At 50.1% G+C, this 21,232-nt stretch overlaps 2 protein-coding genes across 9 annotated transcripts in view; one reads left to right on the forward strand and one right to left on the reverse strand.

Annotated features, from left to right (window-relative positions):
• Positions 1–830: 830 nt before the first annotated feature.
• On the reverse strand, positions 831–6,725 carry Rab26 (RAB26, member RAS oncogene family). 6 transcript variants are annotated; one of them, XM_027940843.3, is made up of 9 exons: positions 6,410–6,725; positions 5,246–5,356; positions 2,872–2,913; positions 2,722–2,788; positions 2,487–2,539; positions 2,101–2,166; positions 1,944–2,000; positions 1,769–1,845; positions 831–1,666 (listed from the first exon to the last, which is right to left on the reverse strand). In XM_027940843.3, the coding sequence occupies exons 1-9, from the start codon at positions 6,602–6,604 to the stop codon at positions 1,564–1,566; spliced, it is 771 nt and encodes a 256-aa protein (XP_027796644.1). In that variant the 5' UTR covers positions 6,605–6,725; the 3' UTR covers positions 831–1,563. The 6 variants fall into 6 exon arrangements, with proteins under 6 accessions (XP_027796644.1, XP_071461355.1, XP_071461354.1 ...); XM_071605254.1 differs by lacking the exon at positions 1,769–1,845; XM_071605253.1 differs by lacking the exon at positions 1,769–1,845 and having other exon boundaries at positions 1,594–1,666; positions 2,101–2,320.
• A 14,287-nt stretch (positions 6,726–21,012) lies between these two features.
• The window catches only part of Pkd1 (polycystin 1, transient receptor potential channel interacting), a 41,662-nt gene continuing 41,442 nt past the window's right edge, over positions 21,013–21,232 (forward strand). For all 3 annotated transcript variants that reach the window (XM_071605621.1, XM_071605622.1, XM_027940377.2), the window contains exon 1: positions 21,013–21,227. In XM_071605621.1, coding sequence (XP_071461722.1) covers positions 21,013–21,227 — 215 coding nt within the window. The remainder of the gene's footprint in view (positions 21,228–21,232) is intronic.

Genomic DNA, 21,232 nt, shown 5'->3' on the forward strand with positions numbered 1-21,232 from the left:
TCTCCGACGGCAAACCTTGGCTTTTCAATTTTCATATGCTGTTGGTACTCTAAAGGAGTCACTTGTCCTTGAAGAAAATGGAAACTTAAAAAACCCTCAGGGAAAAAGGGAACCAAGGACTCTGACCATTGGCAATTTCCCCTGCCCGCCAAAAGTAACTGACAAACTCCCATGATGTGGCCCTGCAACTCACTCTTGTCATAGCCAGTCACCATTTATTCTTGAAAACATGCCCCTTGGCTGCTTAATAAAGTATTGATGATCCTTTATTGAAGTCTGTTTCTTTTTCTTTTTGTATTCTCTTTCATATTTCAGTCCTCAAGCAATCTGGAAAGGGGAGAGGCTTGAATATGGGAATTCCTTACTAAAGACTTGGCATCTCTTTGAAGTGCCTTCACTTTTATTTGTTATCCAAAAAAAGATTTTTTTTTTTTTATATCTTTGCCCCAGGTTAGGTCTGGAAGCTCTCCTTAGATAACAGGTCAGTAGGCACCGCATTTTTTTTTTTTTTTTGTAGACAAACAAACAACTTTATTGGTGCTGAGGATCAAACCCAGTGCCTCATGCATGCTAGGCTAGGCCAGTGCTCTACCGACTGAGCTATTACGGCAGCCCACCCCTTTTTTGATTAATGAGTCTTATGGAGGAAAGTTGACACTGATCACCCAGCTTTTAGAGTGCTCCCTGAAGAGCATTGAGCTTTGAAACAGACATGGATTGTAGGGAACTTAACCTACTTAGTACAGATGTCTGGGCCTTACTATAGAATCTGTCTAGAAGCCAATGTCTTTGAACAGATGTGACAAATTCCAGAAAAACACATCTTTATTTACTAGGACTGGAAAAAAGACAGGCTCACAATCAAAAGACTGGTTTGATAACTTCATGTAAGATGGAGAGAGCTTGGCAACCACAGGCTTTAGTTGTGAGCAGGTGCCCTGACCTGCTAAGTTGGTACCCTGGTCAGTAGGTTAGGGCTGTTGGTCCTAATTTTCTGACACTACTGTGATTTCCCATATGCTGTTCCCTGTATTAAAAATCACAGCTTTGGTGTCCTCCAGGGTCACATGAGAGGATCCATTTGGTGAACCAGAGCTTCCTAGCTGGGAGTGGGTGGCTCTGGACCTTAGGGCACACAAATACAGGATGTTGTTATCAGTGAAGCCCTCTGTCCCAAGTATGGGGATTCCTGCCTAAACAGCGTCTGGCTGAAGGCATGAATTTTCTAAGGTCAGTTGCTGTAATGTATATGCTGGCCTGTGGCACACTGGGAGTGCCCGGCAGGGGGCAGCAAAGCCCTTCATTCTTGTCAGTACACTTGCTGGGCGCCCCCTCCTGGGCTCAAGACCTTTGTTTTTCTGTGATGGCTTTGAAGCCTGCATGTTGGGACTGAAGATTAATGACTACAGCTTAAACAAGGAAGGGGTGAGGCTTGGATGGGAGTCCTGGAAATGGACACCACTGGGATGGCCACTGTGTGAAGTCAAAAGGGCCTGAAAATCCTCTGTCCAGCCTTCCAGGTCTGTGCTGCTTCCTCCAGAGTGGAATTGAGCTCAGCTAGGTTCAGGATCGGCAGCAGGAAGACCCTTGACCCTCATTTTTAACATACTCGTGCAGCCGGAAGCGCGGCTCGCTGGAAGCCTTCGTGGAGCGCTGTTTCAGCTCCCTGCAGAACAGTGGTGACATGGAACAAGGTGGCCTCTTTCACCCCCGGCAAGGGGATTCACACCTTGGGTTTGGGGGTTCTTTGTTCACTGCCAGGACTTACTTTGCTATGGCTGTGAAGGCCAAGTCCACATTGAGGCCTGACTTGGCACTGGTCTCCATGAAGGGCAACCCATATTCCTGCAAACAACTGCTGCCAGCTGGGTGGTGGCCTGGTGGGGACAACCCAGGCTCCCCAGCTTCGGGGTACCCTCATTGCCCACCCTGCCCTGACTCACCTTGGCCAGCTTCTCCCCATCCTCCCTTTTCACCACACGTTCATGAGCAGAGTCCACCTGGCCCAGGCACAGGGTTTTGGGTGATAGGGCCCATGGCTTGGCCACCCTCCCCCATCACCTGCCTTGCCTTATAGGCTGTAGAGGGCAGGCTGCCCACCTTGTTCCCCAGCAGCATGAGCACCACGTTGTGCTGGGCATACTCCTGGATCTCTGTCAGCCAAGCCTGTGGGGAGAGCTGGGGGCTGGTGCTCCTTGCACACCTTACCCTTTTGGAAACTTGGCCCCTCCAGGCCACACCTTGTAGATTGCCCGTTTCCAAAAAGCTCCCATTCGTTGGGCAGAGGTGCCCACCTTACAAGTGCCTTATCCAGGGAGTCCTGCTGACAGAGCTGAATGTCACCCAAGCCCATTTTAGCTCATACTCAACCTGGGCTACCTTGAGCCCTGGAGAGGCTTGTCACTTCCCCTCCCTGTTAGGGTCCTCAAAATTCTAGGGGATTCCATGGCATGGCCCATGCCTCCCACCAGGAAGAGGCCACTGACCTGGATGTTGTCAAAGGAGGCCTTGTTGGTGACATCATAGAGTAGCAGTAGTGCTGGGGAGAAATGACAGTGAGGAAATCCCTGGAGCCCAGTGGCTCCCTGTTCCCAAGTCACCACAGGTAAGAGCATCACACCCTGAACTGCTGTCCCACTGGCCCTCTTACACCCTCTGAGCTGGTCACCTATAGACCACATCCCAATTCCCAGGAGGTTGGTCCCTGTTCCACAGACTCACCATGAGCGTCTCGGTAGTAGGCATGAGTGACACTGCGGAACCGTTCCTGGCCAGCTGTGTCCCAGATCTGTGTCAACAGGTACTGGTCATGCTGTCTAGCTCCTTCCTGGTATCCCCTTCACCCAACTTGCCCCTCCCTGGTCAACTTACCTGCAGCTTCACCTTCACTCCATCCACGTCCAAAACTTTGTTCTGAAACAGAACCAGCCCAGTGCCACTCTCTGGCCTGGGGCTTCTTAGGGTGAGGTGCCAGGGGGTGGGGGTGGGGGTGGGGGTGGGAGTGGGGGTGGGGGTGGGCAGTGCAAGCCAAGGCTGAGCCCAGGTTCACTATTGGGGAGGATAAAGTTCCCCTGTCCTGCCCCTTGCTAAGTCCTTAAGTCATTCTTGAGCCTTGCCCACCCCCACACCATCTCCTGATACTTTTCCTAAAGGCCATGTTTAGGTCCATGTGCTTCCTGCCTCCTCCTGGCAGAGCCCCCCACCTCCTGTTCAGATGGCTGCCCTGATGAGCTTGCTGGTTGCCACCATCCATGGCCAGCTGTGTCCAATTTTAGGTCAAGTTTCTCTTTGCCTACCACCTCCACTGCCCTGGAAGGCCCCTGCCTCAGCCCCAAGAGGGATCCCATTGTTCCCTCTTCCCCTCTCATAGCCCATCCTTAGCTGCCACCCTCCTGAGGTCTGCATAGATTTCCCTGAACCATTTGCAAATGCAGCCTGTCCACTGCTCTCTGAAGAGTGCTCTGGACACCCTGCTTTTGCTTAGAGCCACTCATACTGATGTATCTGAAGTCATCTGTGGTGTGATCCCAAGCCTGTTATTGTGCCTCAGTTTTCCTATCTGCGGATGGAGATAGGCAGGGTGCCTGTCTCATAGTTGCTCCTATAACTTAATGAGCTGTTCTATATGTGCACTGAGAACCATGTTCAGCCCAGATAAAGAATTAGTTTTGTTTGTTTTTAAGCCTCTCCCAACTGGGCATGATCTTGTAATCAGATACTCAGAAGACTGAGGCAGGAGGATTGAAAGTTCTAATCCAAACTGGGCAGCTCAATGAGACCCTGTGTGTGCAAGTGAGTACTAAGGATTAAACCCAGGAGTGCTCTACCATTGGGCTACATCCTCAACCCTATTTTATTTTGAGACAAGGTCTCACTGAGTTGCCTCAAACTTTTGATCCTCCTGTCTCAGCCTTTGAGTTGATGGGATTATAGGTATGTGCCACAATATCTGGCTTCAAAATAAAACTTAAAAAGGGCTGGTATTGGTGATACAGCTCAGTGGTGGGTTGAATCCCTAGTACTGAAAAAGGAAAAAAAAAATTTTTTTTTCCACGCTGGGACTCTAGCTCTTCCTGTTTGGCCCAATGCTGTAACCACAGAGCCCAGAACTGTGTCTGGTATACAGTAGGTACCAGTGTGTGTATGGCTGTCAGTGCTCCCCAGCTGGGCCTTCCCAGTTCAGGACATGAGGATACAAGTGGCCCCACCCCAGGCCAAGAAGAGGGCTAACCACAAGCTGAGTCCCTGGGTAGCTGGAACTGGTACCACTTCCTCCCTGCTGTCAGGGTGCTTCTGGGTCTCCGGGGAACCAGGCTTGGCCATCTGCTGTGCTGAGGAGAATACCTAGCCTTCCCTGGCACCCTGAACAGGGACACCAACCAAATGGCCTCACTTCCCTCACTGCCTCAGAGGCAAGAGTGGAGGGGGAGGGAGGCCAGGATGGGCAAAGGACCACCTGCCCACAGCAGTGTCTACCCCTTTTAGCACCTCAGCCCTTCACTCCCACACAATCTGGGTAGAACACAACTCTCCACACTAGAGGAAGCCCCCTTTCCTGCCCCCATAATGGGCCTCCCTCTCAGCCTCTTGCTAAGTAGGTCTAATTAAAGGGTGAGAAAAATGCAAATTCAGGATTTGTCAAGAACAAGCCAGCACCTCAGCACGTGGGATTCTGACTGGTGGGCAGAGGTGGGGGCTGTAATGCTGGAACCCACAGATCCCTGCTTGGGATGTTGGAAGATTCTCATACCCAAAGGCAGGAGCTTCTCCCCTAAACAAGCCCTGTGAACACTTCCCAGGCTGCACCACAGTCACCTAACTTGCAGGGCCTGGGCAAGTGCCCAGCACCTCTCATATCCTTGGGCACCCTCATGTACAGTGGGGCAGCAACACTGACTCCTGAGGGACATGGATCAAGTTCCTTCCCACTGCTGCCACCATGGGGCACAGGATATGGCACCAGGGCAGTGTCAGCCTCTGGCACAGGGGAACTGTCTCTGCTTCAATTGGTTGCAAACACTTCTTCAGGCATTGGATGCTTGGTGGCTAAGGCATCTTGGTCACAACCATCCTCACTGGGAATGCCACCTCCTAAGCCCCTGGATAGCATGGAGAAGACAGAACCAACTGCCTGCTGGTTCTGGGAGAACTCAGCTGATGTGGGGGAACCAGGGCTGTCACTGGGATCCTGGGTTCCTTAGAGGCCTGAGCCCTCCCAGTTGGCAAAGCATCAGTCACCACTCACCCGGAAGTCTATGCCCACAGTGGAGATGAAGGTGCCTGCCAGGAAAGCACCATCCTTGAAGCGTACAAGCAGACAGGTCTTCCCCACGCCTGAGTCTCCCACCAGCATAACCTACAGCAGGCAGGAGGGTCCAACGTGTCAGGCCTTGGGGGAGGCATGCCGGTCCACCCAGAGGGGACTTCTGTTCTGCTCTGAGCTGACCTGGCCAGAGAGGGGTTGCAGTGAGGGAGAGGAAAGGAGAGGGGTATTCTAGGCTTGCAGGTTCAGCATGGGCTGGGGAGAGGCAGCAGCTATGGTCCCCATTGGCCTGGCCTGGACCTCCAGCTTCTGCCTCTGGTGGTAGTTTCAGTCCCCTCTCTCCCTCTGAATAGTGCCCATCTCAGTCAGTGGCAGTGTGAAGACAGTATTCCATTCAGAATCCTACCCACCCTTCCACCATGGGCACCATACTTGATCTGAGAGGGAGCAAGAGCCTGGGTGGTGGCAGCTGGACCTTCTGAGAGATCTGTGGGGACTCAGAGGCAGGGCTTCTAACCCCAACAAGGACAGGAATCCCAGCAGCAAGGCTCAAGAGGGATTTGCCAAACCAAGATTAGATCCTGAACTGAGGAGGGTCCTGGGCCAGGTCTGTGGATAGGGAGAAGAATCAGGCCCTCTCCCTCCCCCACCCAGCCTGCTGCCAAATGCTCCAAAACCCAAAGATGGTCCTACCCGTTTTGGTGGGGCCTACCTCCACCAAATTTTATGCACCTTCTGCCTTGGTTTGGGGGAGGCCTCAGTCTCCCCACCCAGCTGGCAAAGGTCTTCCTAATCTCCTCCCTTCCAGAAAAAGGAGACCCGAGTCACTGGGGGTGAGGGAAGGCAGCATATGGGAAATGAAACTGAACCCAGGTGGGGGCTCGGATTGGGGAGGGGCACCTGAAGGGCTCTCTTCACCTAGCGGGCTGGGCAGGCCCTGCCAGCTGCTCAGAACCCCAAACCCTGGCCTGACAGATGTGTGCGTGCGCAATGCTCAGGGCTGCTGTGCCAACTGGGGGGTGCCACTCACCCAGCTCAGCTGGGAGGATCTGCGGGACCTTGCACCCCCAACCCTGGACCCCTCCCTGCTTGGCTGTGATCCGAGGCCACCTGCTGCACTCGCTTGGGGGAGGGTGTCTAGCTCACCTTGAAGGCGACGTCGTAGAAGTCGCCACCGCCGCCAAGCGAGGGCCGACCGAACTGCGGGGGCCCGTTGGGCGGCGCCTCGGGGCCAGGGTGCGTAGTCCCGGGACGCACCGGTCGGGGCCCGTTGGCAGCAGGCAGAGCGGAGGCAGCAGGCACGCTGCCCCCCTTGCACTTGGGGGTCTTCTTCCTGGACATGACAGGCGACCGTTCAGTGCGCTCCCGCAGTGGCCGCCACGACCGGGGCGGTCCCGCTCCCCACACCGGCTGAGTCCGACCCAGACCCGAACCCGTCCCGCGGCGGCAGCGGCGGTGGCGGTGGCGGTGGCGGCATCATCCCAGGCGCCTGTCGCCCGCCCCGCCCCCGCCGTCCCACAGGCCTCGCAGCCACTCAGGCCCGGCCTCCCGCTGCTGCCGCCAATGGCCTGCTGGGGCGGGGCCATGCAAATGAGACCACCGCTCCAGGGGCGGGGTCAAGAGACCCTGACACAACCCTAGGCGTGAGCTGGCGGTGAGCCCCTGCTGGGTCCTGCACCTCAGACCCAGAGACCCAACTTCGCGGGCGCCTTGGTATCTGGATGCTGATGTGGAGCCCAGGTGAGGGAGCACAGGGATCCTATGTCCCCGCTGTGCGCTATTCGCCATTCCATCCTCAACTGCTCCAGCCCAGTGACCTACTCACTGGACCTGTCTTAGGTCCTGGGACTAGGGAAGAGTCCTGAAAGGAAGGTGCTGGGGGCAGAGGGTTGACACCCTGGGATTCTGTCCTTTCTCAGCCATAGATGCCTGCCACCTGGCCCGTTGCTCCTCCTTGCTCTGTCCCCTCCAGGGCAGGCGGGTCCAGGAAGCTCCAACACTCAAGCTTAGCAAACAAACCTGGCTGTACCGCAGCACTCAGGGCTCAGCTGACAGCTGGTTATCAGAGGCAGGACATAGTGTGCACAGCTGAGTTGGCACTGTGCCACAACCTTTGCCTCCTGGGCTGAATCCTGGTAATCTGGTCCGGGGAAGTCTTTGTCACACCAGCAGAAAGCCCTTTGAGGGTCCCTCCCAAGGGGATCTGCCTTTGAGTCTGGGAGGAGGGAGGCCCCTCCCCCAGGTGTGGCTGACCCTTGGCCTTCCCATTCAAGGTTCTGGCCCAAAGGAGACCAGTGCTGATTCTCCAAACCCCAAGCTGGGCCCTGGCACACCCATCTCAAGGGCCTGACACCTTCTTCCCACTTAAGCTGACTGGAGCTCTGTCTCAGGATTCCCACCATGGTGTTCTGGCCTCAAGAATGAGTCTTAGGCAGTCAAAGCTGGAGGGAGGGTGATAGTGGGTGCAGAGGTCCCCCTGAGATGAGGTGCTTATTAGTACTCCTCTGAAAGCTGGAGGTATTCCTGGCTGTGACCCAAGGCATGGCAGCTGTCACTGGGATCCCAGGTCCTTTAGAGGCCTGAGCCCTCCTAGTTGGCAGTGCCCAGAGCACAAATAATGAGCTGCTTCTGGGAGCTGGAACTCAGAGGTCTGGCAAGATACAGATGGCGGGATGCTCTCCAGCAGCAATTCCTTGAGAAGGCCTAGTAATGACCTGTTCAACAGAGGCCTGGAAAGCAGCCCAGCACTGAGTGCTATCATGTATGTGCCAGGTATGTGACATCTTCAAAACTGTATGTGAGATGGGAGCTGCTATGGTCCCCAAGGTACAAATGGGGAAACCAAGGCCCAGAAAAGCAAGGGGAGCTGTCCAAAGTCACCTAGAAAGTAACAGAACCAGGATTTACTATTAGGAACTCTGACTCCAGAGAGTATAAAAAAATCCCACAACAGAGTTGGCCTAGATTCACCCCTCAGGGACCTTTCAGCTGGGGAGCAAACCCAGAGAAGCACTATTAGAGGTCCCCAGGTCTCCTTTCCTTGTCTCCCTCTTCTGCCCCCCACCCTCCAATGCCCAGAGATCTACGAAGTGGGCCTAGAGTGAAAGTATTGGACTCCAGGTGTCCCACCCCTAAAAGACCAACTTCAGGATGATTGGCCTAGGATCTCAGCTGGGGACTTCAACAGCCAAAGCCCACTGGCCTCAGCGTTTTAGGTGGTGCATCCTAACTCTTCCTTCCAGCTACTACCCAGAGCATGCCCAGGGCATGGGAACCACAGGAGTTTGGATGCTCTGGGAGCGGGCCTGCAAGTAGGGCATCCGGGGGTGGAACAGTGCTGATGGGGCGGGCACCTGCGGAGAGGGAAGGAGGCAGGCAAGCCAGAGAAAGTGGGAGGCCAGCAGAGGAAGGGAGCTTTAAGCAGGAGAGGAAATCAGGAGAGTTTATGTAAAAATCTAAGTTGCTGGTTTGTCTTGAGAGATGGGAGCTCTAGGTACCTGCATCAGAGTCCCACTCTCATGCCTCTCAGCACTCCTTCTAATCTTTGATCATTATGTCTCTTGACTCTTCTGTTTGCCATCTGTTTTCCTTTCTGGAATGTAAGCTCTCTGGACATAGGAAACAGCCTGTCTTGGTCACTGCCATATCTCTGGCAGCTGGCTCTTCGTTTCAATAAGTAGTTATTAAACTGGTAAAATAAATGTGAATTAGAAACAGGGGTCTAACTTCAGGAGGACATCTCATTGCTAACAAGAACTTAAGGCAGGATGTGTATCAGTGTGCAATGAGAGAAAGACCGGTGTGATCATGTAGTAAGAGCAAGGCTTTGAGGAGAGGGAATTTGCACTGGCTTTTGAAGGTGGAGCAGATATTCAAGTGGAGAGAGGACAGATTAAACTCACCAGGAGGAGGGAGTGCATATGCTCAGGTTGAATGCCAGTAGATGGACATTGGTAAGGTAAGAGAGGCCAGATTGTAAGCAAAATTTTAAAGTTATGCCTAGGAGCTTGGAAATTGTTCAAAGGGAAGTAGAGAGCCATGCATAGTTCTTGAACACAGCAACAGAGACAGATCACTCTGCTACAGGAATGGGGAGAGTGGCAGAGGGGATGGATGGTGGAGCCTGCAGGCAGGAAGATGGTTTTGAGGAGGATTGCAGTGGCCCAAGGGAGAGGTGCTAGGGCAGAGAGGACTCCAGGAGATATAGGTCTGCATGTCTGGAGGTGAGAAAGGATGACAGAGTCCATGAGGTAGAGACAGCCTGCTGGGGTCAATTAGAGATGACAGTTCCTTTGGTATTTCACAATGAGGGAGAGGGTCTAAGTCCCTTGCCCTAAAACCTGGGCAAGAGTTGTGACTGCTTTGCCCAATAGACATAGCAGAATGACTCTGGACCCAAAGCTTCTTCTCTCCTGGAATAGCCATTTTGTGAACCTGGATGCCCTGCTGGGAGAAAGCCCAATTAACTCAGCTGAGAAACCCAGTGAAAAGGGACTCATTTGCTCATTGTGTAAATGAAGAAGCCAGCTTGGTGGTAGATGCCCCAACCTCAGAGGACATCATACAGAGAAGAGATGAGTCTTCCCATCCTGCAGATTATTGGAGGGATATTTTTTATGCAGCAACAAATAACTAGAGCAAGCCAGGAGCAGTGATGCACACCTGTAATTCCAGCAGCTTGGGAGGCTGAGGCAGGATTGCAAATTGGAGGCCAGCCTCAGCAACTTAGTAAGACCCTGTTTCAAAATAAAAAGTTCTGGGGTTTAGCTCAATGATAAAGAGTCCCTGGGTTCAATCCCCAGTGCCAAAAATGAATACATAAATAACTAGAGTAGACTGCCATCACAAGTAAGAGAAGGGGCCATCTTCATGGGAAAGGTAGGGAGGGTGGGGTGGCCTTGGCCAGACCTGGAGAAGTCCAGATCCCCAGGATCTTCAGAAGTGGAGAGAAGAGCCCTGCAGGCCAGGATGAGCCCCTGAGGCAGGGTCTGGAGCTGAGCTACAGGGGGGAAGTGAGGACCATGTGTCCCTGGAAAGGGTATCAACATCCACCTTTCCCATGTCCATGTTCTAACTTCCTGAGGCCTCACTCCTGGATCCTCACTCCTGCCACCCTGATAACTCAGACTCCTAGTCACCTCATAACGACTGCCAGCTCCCACACTGTGCCCTCTGACTTGTCTTTCTGTGTGTCTGAGCACCTTGTCCTAGAATAACAAGTGTCATGAATCGCCATCCATGACAACCTCCTGGGACTCCTGGTCTGGGTCCAGGCAATTTTTCTTAGTGGCCCCATTTTCCAAGCCCTCCAGCTTCACCCCTGCTTTCCACCTACCCACAGAGCTAGGTCCTCTGGCTGACCCTTGTGCTGGGAGAAGAGGCACCAGCAGGAATGAGCATCTCCTTGACTTTCCAGGCTCTGCTGGGGGCTGTTCTTCCCTGGCTCCTTCTGCCTGTACTTCTTGCTCCCCAGATGCTCTGCAGTGGTTCCCTGGGGGCTGCACTGCCTCTACACTTAACCTGTGAGTTTCCTGAGAATAGACACCTTACTGCCTGTTCCTACCCCTCCCCAGGTACTAAAGGGACAGCTCTCTGACTGAGCAGCAGACAGACTGAACTTCAGAGTCCTGTAGCAAGCAGGAATAGTAGCATAGTCCCCAAACCTTGTTCCCCTAGAGCACTTCCCCAAAAGACAGTCCTGTGGAACAGTATCCGAAGAGCAGCCCCCCCACCCCCCGCACCTGGGCCCCTGGCTTGCTGTGTGACCTTGGCACGTGGTATCCTCCCTCTGAGCCTGCTCCCCATTCTTTGAAGTGTGGGGGCAGGCAAAGCTGATCTCAGAAGACCCTTCTAGCTCAAGCACCTTATGTTCTATGACATCCGTGTGAATGTTGCTATGGAGACGTCACTGGCACTGCAACAGCATGAATGTGACTTCCACTTGAGAGAGGGAGAGGACTGAGTCACCCCAGAAAGAAGATGATGTCAGAGGTATGCTGGTCCCAGAGGCATGCAGGGGCCACACAAGTGTCATGCTCCTAGAAGGACACCTCCCTGCATCTGCCCACTCACCTTGGTGGCTCTGATGCCCTGTGGGCAAATGGTAACAGGTAGGTGTCCATCCTTCCAAGTGATGCCAAAGCAGAGAGCCATTCCCTCACAGACATGGCCACATGCAGAAGCCCTGTTCACCCCCTGCAGGTTGTGGTGGCCAGGGGCTGGGTCTCAGCAGTACTGGCTGCCATCTCCTGGCAGGATCCTCTTGTCTGTTGCAGGAGGCCGAGTGTGGGGCTCATCGTTCCAGGCTCTCACAACCTCTGAAGGACTTATTTGGCCTCATAGCAGGTATAGATGTTGGCTTAAAACAGATCCCTGTATAATCATAAGAGTCACTGATTGCTGCTGCTCTGGACTGGGCCAACTGCTTCATTTGTGTTTATTCTTCTTTCTTAATTATAAAATCAATTTATGATTTGTGAGTGTGAGTACTGGGGATTGAACCCAGGGCCACTCTACCATGGAGTCACATCCCCAGCTTTTTTTTATCTTTTATTTTGAGACAGGGTCTTACTAAGTTGCCCAGGTTGGCCTGCAACTTGCAATCCTCCTGCCTCAGCCTCCCACGTGGCTGGGATTACAGGCCACTGCACCCAGCTACAAGCAACCTATGACTTTTGTGGGCAAATCAACAACACAAGATGAGGTTGAGAACCCAGCTCCATTCTTCAGGAATCATCATCATTAGATCTGGTGACAGTGTCTATAGTTTCCTATTGCTACTGTAACAACTTACCACAAACACTGTGGCACAAAACAACCTACATTTATTCCCTTGCTTTCAGGGGGACAGAAGTGCCAACAGTCATTCAGGGCCACAGTCAAGGGGTGGGCAGGGCTCCTGGGAGAATCTGCTCCTCGCCACTTGCAGCTTCCAGCTTCCCTTGGCTTGTCACCACAGTACTGCAGTCTGTTTCCACTGTCACCAGGCCTTTTCCTTCTTTTCTCAAATCTCTCTCAGATTCCCTTATTTAGGACCCACCTGGTACTCCAAAATAGCCTCTTTGTTTCAGTTCTGCAAAGTCCCTTTTGCCATTTAGAGGAATGTGCCCTTGTTCTGGGGATTATGATCTGGATGGATTCTTGGGTCCCTTATTCAGTCTACACAGCACTGTTCAGGTATTCTCTTTTGGGGTTTTTTTGAAGCAAGGGTTCTGTGGCTAAAGATCACTGGAATAGGAGTTTATTTTTCTGTGCTTTTTCCAGTATCAAATTCATGCTAATAAATACTTTTTATATTTATGCATACATATGCATAAAATACACTGAGATGTGATCCTTTGTTCTCTTGGACTATAAATAAAGTTACAATTACCTGCTCCTTCCACATTTGAACTACTTGCTCAAAAAAATTCGGGATAGGAGCTTGGGTGAAGCTGACTGGTAAAGCATTTGCCTAGCATGGGCAAGGGCCTGGGTTTGATTCCTAGGTTGTTCATATGTGTGTGCGTGTGCACACACACATACACACTCAATCTGGATTAAGAATCTGTTCTTTGGGCTATGGTTGTGGCTCAGTGGTAGAGCACCCGCCTAACACGTGTGAGGCACTGGGTTTGATCCTCAGTACCACATAAAAATAAATAAATAAAGTCATTGTGCCCATCTATAATTAAGGAAAATATTTATAAAAAAATGCATTCTAGGGGCTGGGGATATAGGTCAGTTGGTAGAGTGCTTGCCTCACATGCAAAAGGCCCTTCGTTCAATCCCCGGTACCAAAAAAAAAAAAAAAGGATTCTACTGTAAAATTAATTAATTAATTAAAAAAAAAGAATCTGTTCTTTTTGAGGTTGGAGGTGTAACTCAGTGGTAGAGTGCACATGTGAGGCAGTGGGTTCCATCCTCAGAACCATACAAAAATAAATAAACATAATAAAGATATATATAGACACACCCACACATACACATATATATGTGTGTGTGTGTGTGTGTGTGTGTGTGTGTATATATATATATATATATAAACATTTAATAAAGAATCTATTTCTGGGCTGGAGCTGGGGCTCAGTGGTAGAGCGCTTATTCACCCCTGCAGAGAATGAACAGGGCTTCTGCATGAGCTTCTGCAAGACCCATGCCTCGCACATGCTAGATGACAGAAAGATCACATCTACCTTTCTGTCATCTAGCATGTGTGAGGCATTGGGTTCGATCCTCAGCATCACATAAAAAACAAATAAATAAGATAGAGCTATTGTGTCCATCTACAACTAAAAAAAATTCTTTTTTTTCAATGTTTTTTTTTAAGAGAGAGAGAGCATTTAATATTTATTTTTTTTTTAGTTTTAGGCGGACACAACATCTTTGTTTGTATGTGGTGCTGAGGATCGAACCCAGCGCCGCACGCATGCCAGGGAGCGCGCTACCGCTTGAGCCACATCCCCAGTTCCCTAATCCACATCCCCAGCCCCCTCTTTTTTTAATATTTGTTTTTTAGTTGTAGTTGGACACAATACCTTTATTTGTTTTTATGTGGTGCTGAGGATTGAACCCAGGGCCTCACGCTTGCAAGGCAAGCACATTACCACTGAGCCACAATGCCAGCCTCCCAAAAAAATTCTTTTTTTTTTTTTAAATACTTATTTATTTATTTTTTAGTTTTCGGCGGACACAACATCTTTGTATGTGGTGCTGAGGATCGAACCCGGGCCGCACGCATGCCAGGCGAGCGCGCTACCGCTTGAGCCACATCCCCAGCCCACAAAAAAATTCTTTAAAAAAAAATTTGTTCCTTTCATGGCTCTTTGATATGTTTTCAGTATGTTTTCTTTCTTCTTTATTTTTTGTTATTGGTCTATTTGGCTTTTTTTTAATTTTAATTTTTTTGTAGTTGTAGATGGACAGAATGTCTTTATTTTATTTATTTTTATGTGATGCTAAGGATCAAACCCAGTGCCTCACAAATGCTAGGCAAGCACTCTACCACTAAACCCCAGCCCAACCCATATTTGGCTTTTTAAAGAAAAGTGTCTATACTACACTTTTAATTTTTTTTATTTTTAAATTTTTAGTTGTAGATGGACACAATGCCTCTAATTTTTTAACTTATTTTTATGTGGTGTTGAGGGTGAAACTCAGTGCCTCACATGTTTGAGGCAAGCACTCTTCTACTGAGCCACAACTTCAGCCCCCTATTTGGCATTTTAACTTCTTCTTTATATATATATATATATATATTTATATATATATATATTTAATATATATAAATATATATAAATATATATATATTTAAATATAAATATATATATTTAAATATAAATATATATAAATATATATATTTAATATATATATATTTTAATTGTAGGTGAAGAAAATATATTTATTTTTTTTAATGTGATGCTGAGGATCAAATCCAATCCCTCACATGTGTGAGACAAGTGCACTACCACTGAGTGACAACCCCAGCCCCTAGATTTTTAATTTCTTGTTCAGTCTTTTTTTTTTTTTTGAGAGAGAGAGAGAGAATTTTTTAATATTTATTTTTTAGTTTTTGGCGGACACAACATCTTTATTTGTATGTGGTGCTGAGGATGGAACCCAGCGCCGCGCACATGCCAGGCGAGCATGCTACCGCTTGAGCCACATCCCCAGCCCTTGGTTCAGTCTTTATAGGTTGTATTGTCTTAAATAATAACCATCCTAAGTAGATTTCAAAAACTTAGGCATGCCAGGTGCATGCCTGTAATCCCAGCCACTTAGGAAGCTGAGGCAGAAGGACTGCAAGTTGGAGGCCATTCTTAGCAACTTAGCAAGACTCTGCCTCAAAATACAAAATAAAAAGGGCTGGGGATATAGCTCAGGCCTAGAGTGCTTGCCTAGCACATATGAAGTCCTGGGTTCAATTCATAGCACTGAAAAAATAAATTTTTAAAAAATGAGAAACACATCTGTAATGATCACATCTACCTTTCTGTCATCTAGGTGTTAGGATGTCCAGCCTTTTTCCAAGGTCCAGAAGGAGGCTGGTATGGTAGCACACAACTGTAATCTCAGAAATTTGGGAGGGTGAGGTAGGAGGATCACAAGTTTGAGGCCAACCTGGGCTATGAAGTGAGACCCTGATTCAAAATTTAAAAAAAAAAAATTAAAAAGGGGTGAGTATACCACTCAGTGGAAAAGCATTCTAGGTTCAATTTCCAGAACAACAACAGCAACAACAACAAACAGAAAAAAGAAAGAAAATAAAATAATACTCTGTAGACAGATCTGGGGCCTCTATACCCAGGTGGGAGTCTCTGGTTTGGGGGAGTCTCAGTGGTGGGCTAGGTTCAAGAATTGGTGCAAGTGGGCACCTTGGTACATGCCTGTAATCCCAGCACTTTGGGAGGCTGATGAGGAAGAAGGATCACAGGTTCAAAGACAGCCTCAGCAACTTAGTGAGATCCTATCTCAAAATTAAAAAAAAAATTAAAAGGGCTGGGGATGTGTCTCAGTGATTAAGCACCTCTGGGGTTCAATACTTGGTATGAAAAATTAAACAAAAATCATGGTGCCAAGAACAGGTGAAAAGATGGAGCAGTACCTCTAGGGGGTGGTATTGTCTAAGGCCACGTTCTTGCACACGATTTCCTGACCTTGCCAAATACCTGCAGATCAAATTAGCCCTATTTTTGAGAACACAATGGTTCATTATATATTCTGTGTAGATGTTATTGGATTTTTTAATTAAAAACTTATTTTCCATTTGACTCCTTTCACCAAGGTATTAATACTGCCACCCTTACCTTTTTTGGTATCTGCATTTCGTTGTCTTTTTATTTTCAGGATTGTTCTAGCTGTAGCCCTGTAAACAGAGTTTACCTGGATTTAGTGTTTCCTGTCAACATTAGCTTTCTTGTCCTTTTGTATGAGAATTTAACTCACTCACATTTTTTTTGTGTGTGTGTGTGTGTGTGGTGCTGGGGATTGAACCCAGGGCCTTGTACATGTAAGGCAAGCACTCTATCAACTGCGCTATATCCTCAGCCCTCATTTACAGTTGTAATGATCACCCACATACTTGGTTTCATTTGGACTGTCTTATTTTGTAGGCTTTTGTATGTTTGTTTGGTACTGGGGATGAACCCAGAGACGCTTAACCGCTGAACTACATCCCTAACCCTTTTTATTTTATTTTATTTTTTTATTTTGAGATAGGGTCTCCCTAAATTGCTTAGGGCCTCTCTAAGTTGCTAAGGCTGGCTTTGAACTTGTGATCCTCCTGTCTCAGCCTCCCAGATCACTTGGATTACAGATTATAGGCCTGAGCCACAGGGTCATCTTATTATTATTTTTTTAATGAATACATTCCTCCCTCCCTCTCTCCCTTCCTTCCTTCTTTCCTTCCTTCCTTTCTTCTTGTGGTGGGGAGTGTACTAGGGATTGAACTCAGAGGCTGTCTGCAATTGAGCTACATTCCTAGCCCTTTTATAAAAATATATTTTATTTTGAGACAGGGTCTCACCAAGTTGCCAAGACTGGCCTCACACTTGCAATCCTCCTGCCTCAGCTCCCCAAGTCATTGGGTAATAGAAGTGTACCTGATTATCATTTATTTTTAAAATCCTTTACTGAACTGATCAAGTTTTCTTATTTCTGTTTCCCCTTCTAGTTTTCCCTTTTCTTTGATGCTAATGGTTATCATTAACTGTTAATTAAAAACCTTTAAGACTATATTTTATCAAGAATTAAACATTTCTCCAATGCCTCCTTCCCTGAACCAAACAAGATCTTTGGCATGTTTTATTTCCTTTGTCTTACCACAGGGCTTGTTGAAATAGTCTGGAATTGCATTCATGGGTAACCAATTTTCTTCTTCTCTTTCTTTTTGCTGCTGGGGATGGAATTCAGCGCCTTGTTTAAGCGCTCTACCACTGAGCTACACCCCCAGTCCATCCATAATCTCCTTTAAACATATCACTTTGCTGTTTCAGAAATCCTTTCCAAACAATTGCATTCGGCTCCACAGCCACTTTCAAACAATTGTTTAGCTTCATTTGTTTTGCTCATTTTGCACCACTTTTTTTTTTTTTTATTGTGTGTAGGTGTCTCTTCTCTCATCTTGAGTCCTTGAATCCTTTGTCATTTGACTGCAAGTAATACCTTGGGTTTAGAAGATAATCCCAGCCCTGCCACTGACCTGCTGTGCAACCTGGCAAATTTCTCAATTTCTCTGTGTGTTGTTACCTCATTTAATACAGGGATAACAATAGCTCCACTTCCTAGAGCTCTTGGAATTCAGTAGAATTAGGCAATGAATGAATGGGTGGGGAAGTGAAGGATGTGGGTTTTTTTCTGCCTGTCACTCAGGAAGCTCTCAACACCAAACCCCACTCCTGTCTCCATTGTCCACCTCTCCCTCTGTGCTGGCACACTTCTCTTAGCCTACAAGCCTTCCTGAGTCCTTCTCATATTAAAGAAAGCAAAAACAAAAATCAAAAACCCTGCCACTATGGTGTCCTTTCCTGTCCCTTGCCTCTCTTCTTTCATAGCTCAGCTTCTAGAAACAGTGGGTTGACTCCTCACTTGTCACCAATCTATCGGCATCTGGCTTCCTACTAACCATCCACTCAATGTGCCTTCAGTAAAGGTCATTGGTGAATACCACGCCACTAACAATATGCAGGTGACAGGGGCCAGGGACAGGACAATCCTGGGGAGCCCTGTCCACCGGGGGGGGGCACTGATAGACTTGGGACAAATGCTCTGCCTGCAGGAGACCTCTGGTAATGCATGTCTTCTGAAGGGCTGTGGACCTGAAGGAGCACATGAGAAGGGGCCTGGGGGCTTACTGGGGGAGGAAGCTGAGTGGAGCTAGTGCCTAGGGGTGGGTGGGATAGATCCCAGGCAAAGGGAGCAACATGAGGAGGGCCAGGAGATGGGAGGTTGTAGAGAGTTTTGGAAGACCCAAAGAAGGGGTCATATCTGGACCTGTGGAATGTGGCAGAACCAGAACCAGACAAGGGCTCACAGATACATCATACCCAGCCCCTACTTTGTTCCTGAAGTCCAGGCTCCTGCTGACTTCTTGTAGCTTTTCCTTGAATAACACACACACACACACACACACACACACACCAGCTTCAGTTTCCTCCTACTTCTCTCCTCCTCTTGCTTAGATTCCCCCCAAGGCCCCTTTCCTCCCTACCTCTGGGACTTCCTGCTTCCAGGTCTTCCACTTGCCCCAAGTGTGCTCACCCTCATCCCCAGCTCCATATGGTGTCTCCTGCTGCACTCTGGAACCTTCTCAAGTGGCCTCATCTTTCCCTTCATGTTTCTCCTCCCCCCTCAGGAATTCCCACCCAGCAGGAGGCACTTGCATCCCTCATAGTGCCCAACCATGAGTGGTGGCAACATCTCAGCCTTCCCTTCTCCCATACACCCACGTCCAGTCCTGGGGCTCCTTTTGTCTGAGTCTCCTGCTTTTTGCCCCTCCCCACCACCCTCACCTTGGCTTAGGCAGTCATTACAGAGTTTCCAAATTCCATTCTCAAGAGCTTCTGTGTTAAAAAATTTGTGGATTCTCCATTCTTCTCTGTTAGAAATTTCTCCTTGGGGCTAATTTTAAAGTCCCTGTCCCTGTCTGGCAGGAAAGTTAGACATAGGACTGACAGTTCCATTATAGAGATAAGAAAAAAGAGGCATGGTGCCATCCCATGCCCAAGGGAACTGTGGAGCTGCAGTGTGCCCCAGTGACTCACTTCAGAGGAGCTCTCCCAGCTTGTAGCAACAGGAGGCCGGTCTATCACCTGTGGACTTAGCAAAGGCATCTAGGCAGTTAAGGCACCGAGAAGGGTACAGGGAATCTTTAAGGTACAGTGAGAAGCCTAGCACGAAGTCTTAGTAACAGGACATCAGGTAGGGGAGTCTGGGGACCCACTTATGTGTGTACTTAGCCTTTCCATAGATCAGCTTAATTGGCATTCACATAGGCCCAGAAGCATGGCCCAGTGGTGGAACATTTTTATTATTTAAAAAAATTGATTAATTCACATAACATATGTGTGTATGTTCCTGGGGATTGAACCAAGGGGTGCTCTGCCCCTTTTAAAGTTTTATTTTGAGACAGGTCTTCATTAAGTTGCTGAGGCTGGCCTCAAACTTGTGATCCTTCTGCATCAGCCACCAGTATTGCTGGGATTTCAGGCGTGTGCTACTGCTCCCGGCAAAAGTCACACTTTAAAGTACTGATGTGATTCTGCAATCTGTATATGGGGTAAAAATGGGAGCTCATAACCCACTTGAATCAAATTGTGAAATATGATATATCAAGAACTATGTAATGTTTTGAACAGCCAACAATAAAAAATTAAAAAAAAAAAGACTAAAGTACACAATGTAGTGGTTTTATTGTATTTTACAAGTCTGTGCAAGCATTATCCAGAACATGCCTCAGTCCTAAAAGGAACCCTCACCAAGTCCCTGGGGCTATTAATGGTCTTTACGATTTACCTATTTTAGATATGCCCTATGAATGGAATCATTCAACCAGGGGTTCTCTGTGTCTGGCACCTGGTGGGTTTTGCAAGGCTTGTGCAAGCTGTTCAGCTCGCGGAGTCTTCTCTGTACCGAGTGTATTAGTTTTTTTTTTTTTAATATTTACTTTTTGGTGTACATGGACACAACACAATGCCTTTATTTATTTATTTATTTATTTTATGTGGTGCTGAGGATCGAACCCGGGTCCCGCCCATGCTAGGCGGGCGCTCTACCGCTGAGCCACAATCCTAGCCCGAGTGTATTAGTTTTGTAATTAACTCCTGCACACACGGAGACCAAAGCCTGTGCAGAGACCACTTCGCAGCGGTGGGAAGACAAGCAAGAAGAAGCCCGAAACGCAGGCCCCGGTGTGCGCTGCAGGGCGCGCCGCAGCTTCCGTCACGGAGGCGTGGGCTGTTGCGCTGGGGACGCCAGACCTGCGGGGCTGAGCTTCACCCGCGCCAGGTGAGTCCCACCTTGGTGTCACTCGGTGCTTCTGCCTCCTCCTCCTTGACAGCTCCGGCGGAGCTCCACGAGATGACGCAGTACGAGTTCTCGGGCTCCGGGGACATCAAGAGGAGCCGAGGCTTACAGTAGCAGAAACCGCAGGCCGTGCAGCTTGTGTTTGCTGTTTTCAGTGATGTGGTTGCCGACTGGGGACAGCTGGGAGCCGGGGTGCGTGCTGGCGCCGGCAGAGGCCGCGGGTGTCGCAGACCCGCGTGCTGGGAGGGGCGGGGAGGGGCGGAGCCTCAGCCTCGGCGAGCGGCGAAATCACAGAGCTCGCCCCTCGCGCACCGCCCAGACACGTTGCGTCAGGGGGCGGAGCTTGAGAACGCCCAGTCCAGCAGGGGCTGCGGCCCGCATTGCGGCGCCAGGGGTGGAACCTCCCGCCGCCGCGCCCCCCGCCGCCGCAGGAGCGGGACCCCGCAGCCCGCCCCTCTCCGAGCCGACGCCGCAGACAGGGGCGGGGCATTCTCTAGCCCCGTCCCACGCCGCGCCAGGAGAGGAGGAGCCTGCGCAAGGCCCGCAGTGCAGCGCGAGCGCGCTGCAGAGCATCCGCACCGCGGCCTGGCTCACATCGCTGAGCGGGCGTCGCGCAGTGGACAGGCCGCGGCCGCCACCGGATCCCGCCCCGCGCCCCGCCATGTCGTCCACCGGCCCCGCCTGAGCTGTGGCCGCCGGCGCGCAGGCGGGCCTCGGGCCGCCGGGGCCATGCGCGCGCTGCGCTGACGATGCTTCCCGGCGCGCCCGCCCGCCTGGCGCTGGCCCTGGGCCTGGGCCTGTGGCTCGGGGCGCTGGCGGGGGCCCCCGGGCGCGGCTGCGGGCCGTGCGCGCCCCCCTGCTTTTGCGGCCCTGCTCCGGACACCGCCTGCCGCGTCAACTGCTCGGGCCGCGGGCTGCGGACGCTCGGGCCCGCGCTGCGCATCCCCGTGGACGCCACCGCGCTGTGAG

Source organism: Marmota flaviventris, chromosome 19 (assembly GCF_047511675.1).
Source record: "Marmota flaviventris isolate mMarFla1 chromosome 19, mMarFla1.hap1, whole genome shotgun sequence".
Lineage (NCBI taxonomy): Eukaryota > Metazoa > Chordata > Mammalia > Rodentia > Sciuridae > Marmota > Marmota flaviventris.

Bases quoted from the DNA above. Each gene is read 5' to 3' on its own strand.
- Rab26 (XM_027940843.3), bottom strand. From the start codon at position 6,604: ATGTCCAGGAAGAAGACCCCCAAGTGCAAGGGGGGCAGCGTGCCTGCT. The intron at 2,789-2,871 runs GTAAGTTGACCA...CTGTTGACACAG, and splicing joins GAGTGAAGGTGAAGCTGCAG to ATCTGGGACACAGCTGGCCA. The intron at 2,001-2,100 runs GTGGGCAGCCTG...TGCCTGGGCCAG, and splicing joins TCATGCTGCTGGGGAACAAG to GTGGACTCTGCTCATGAACG.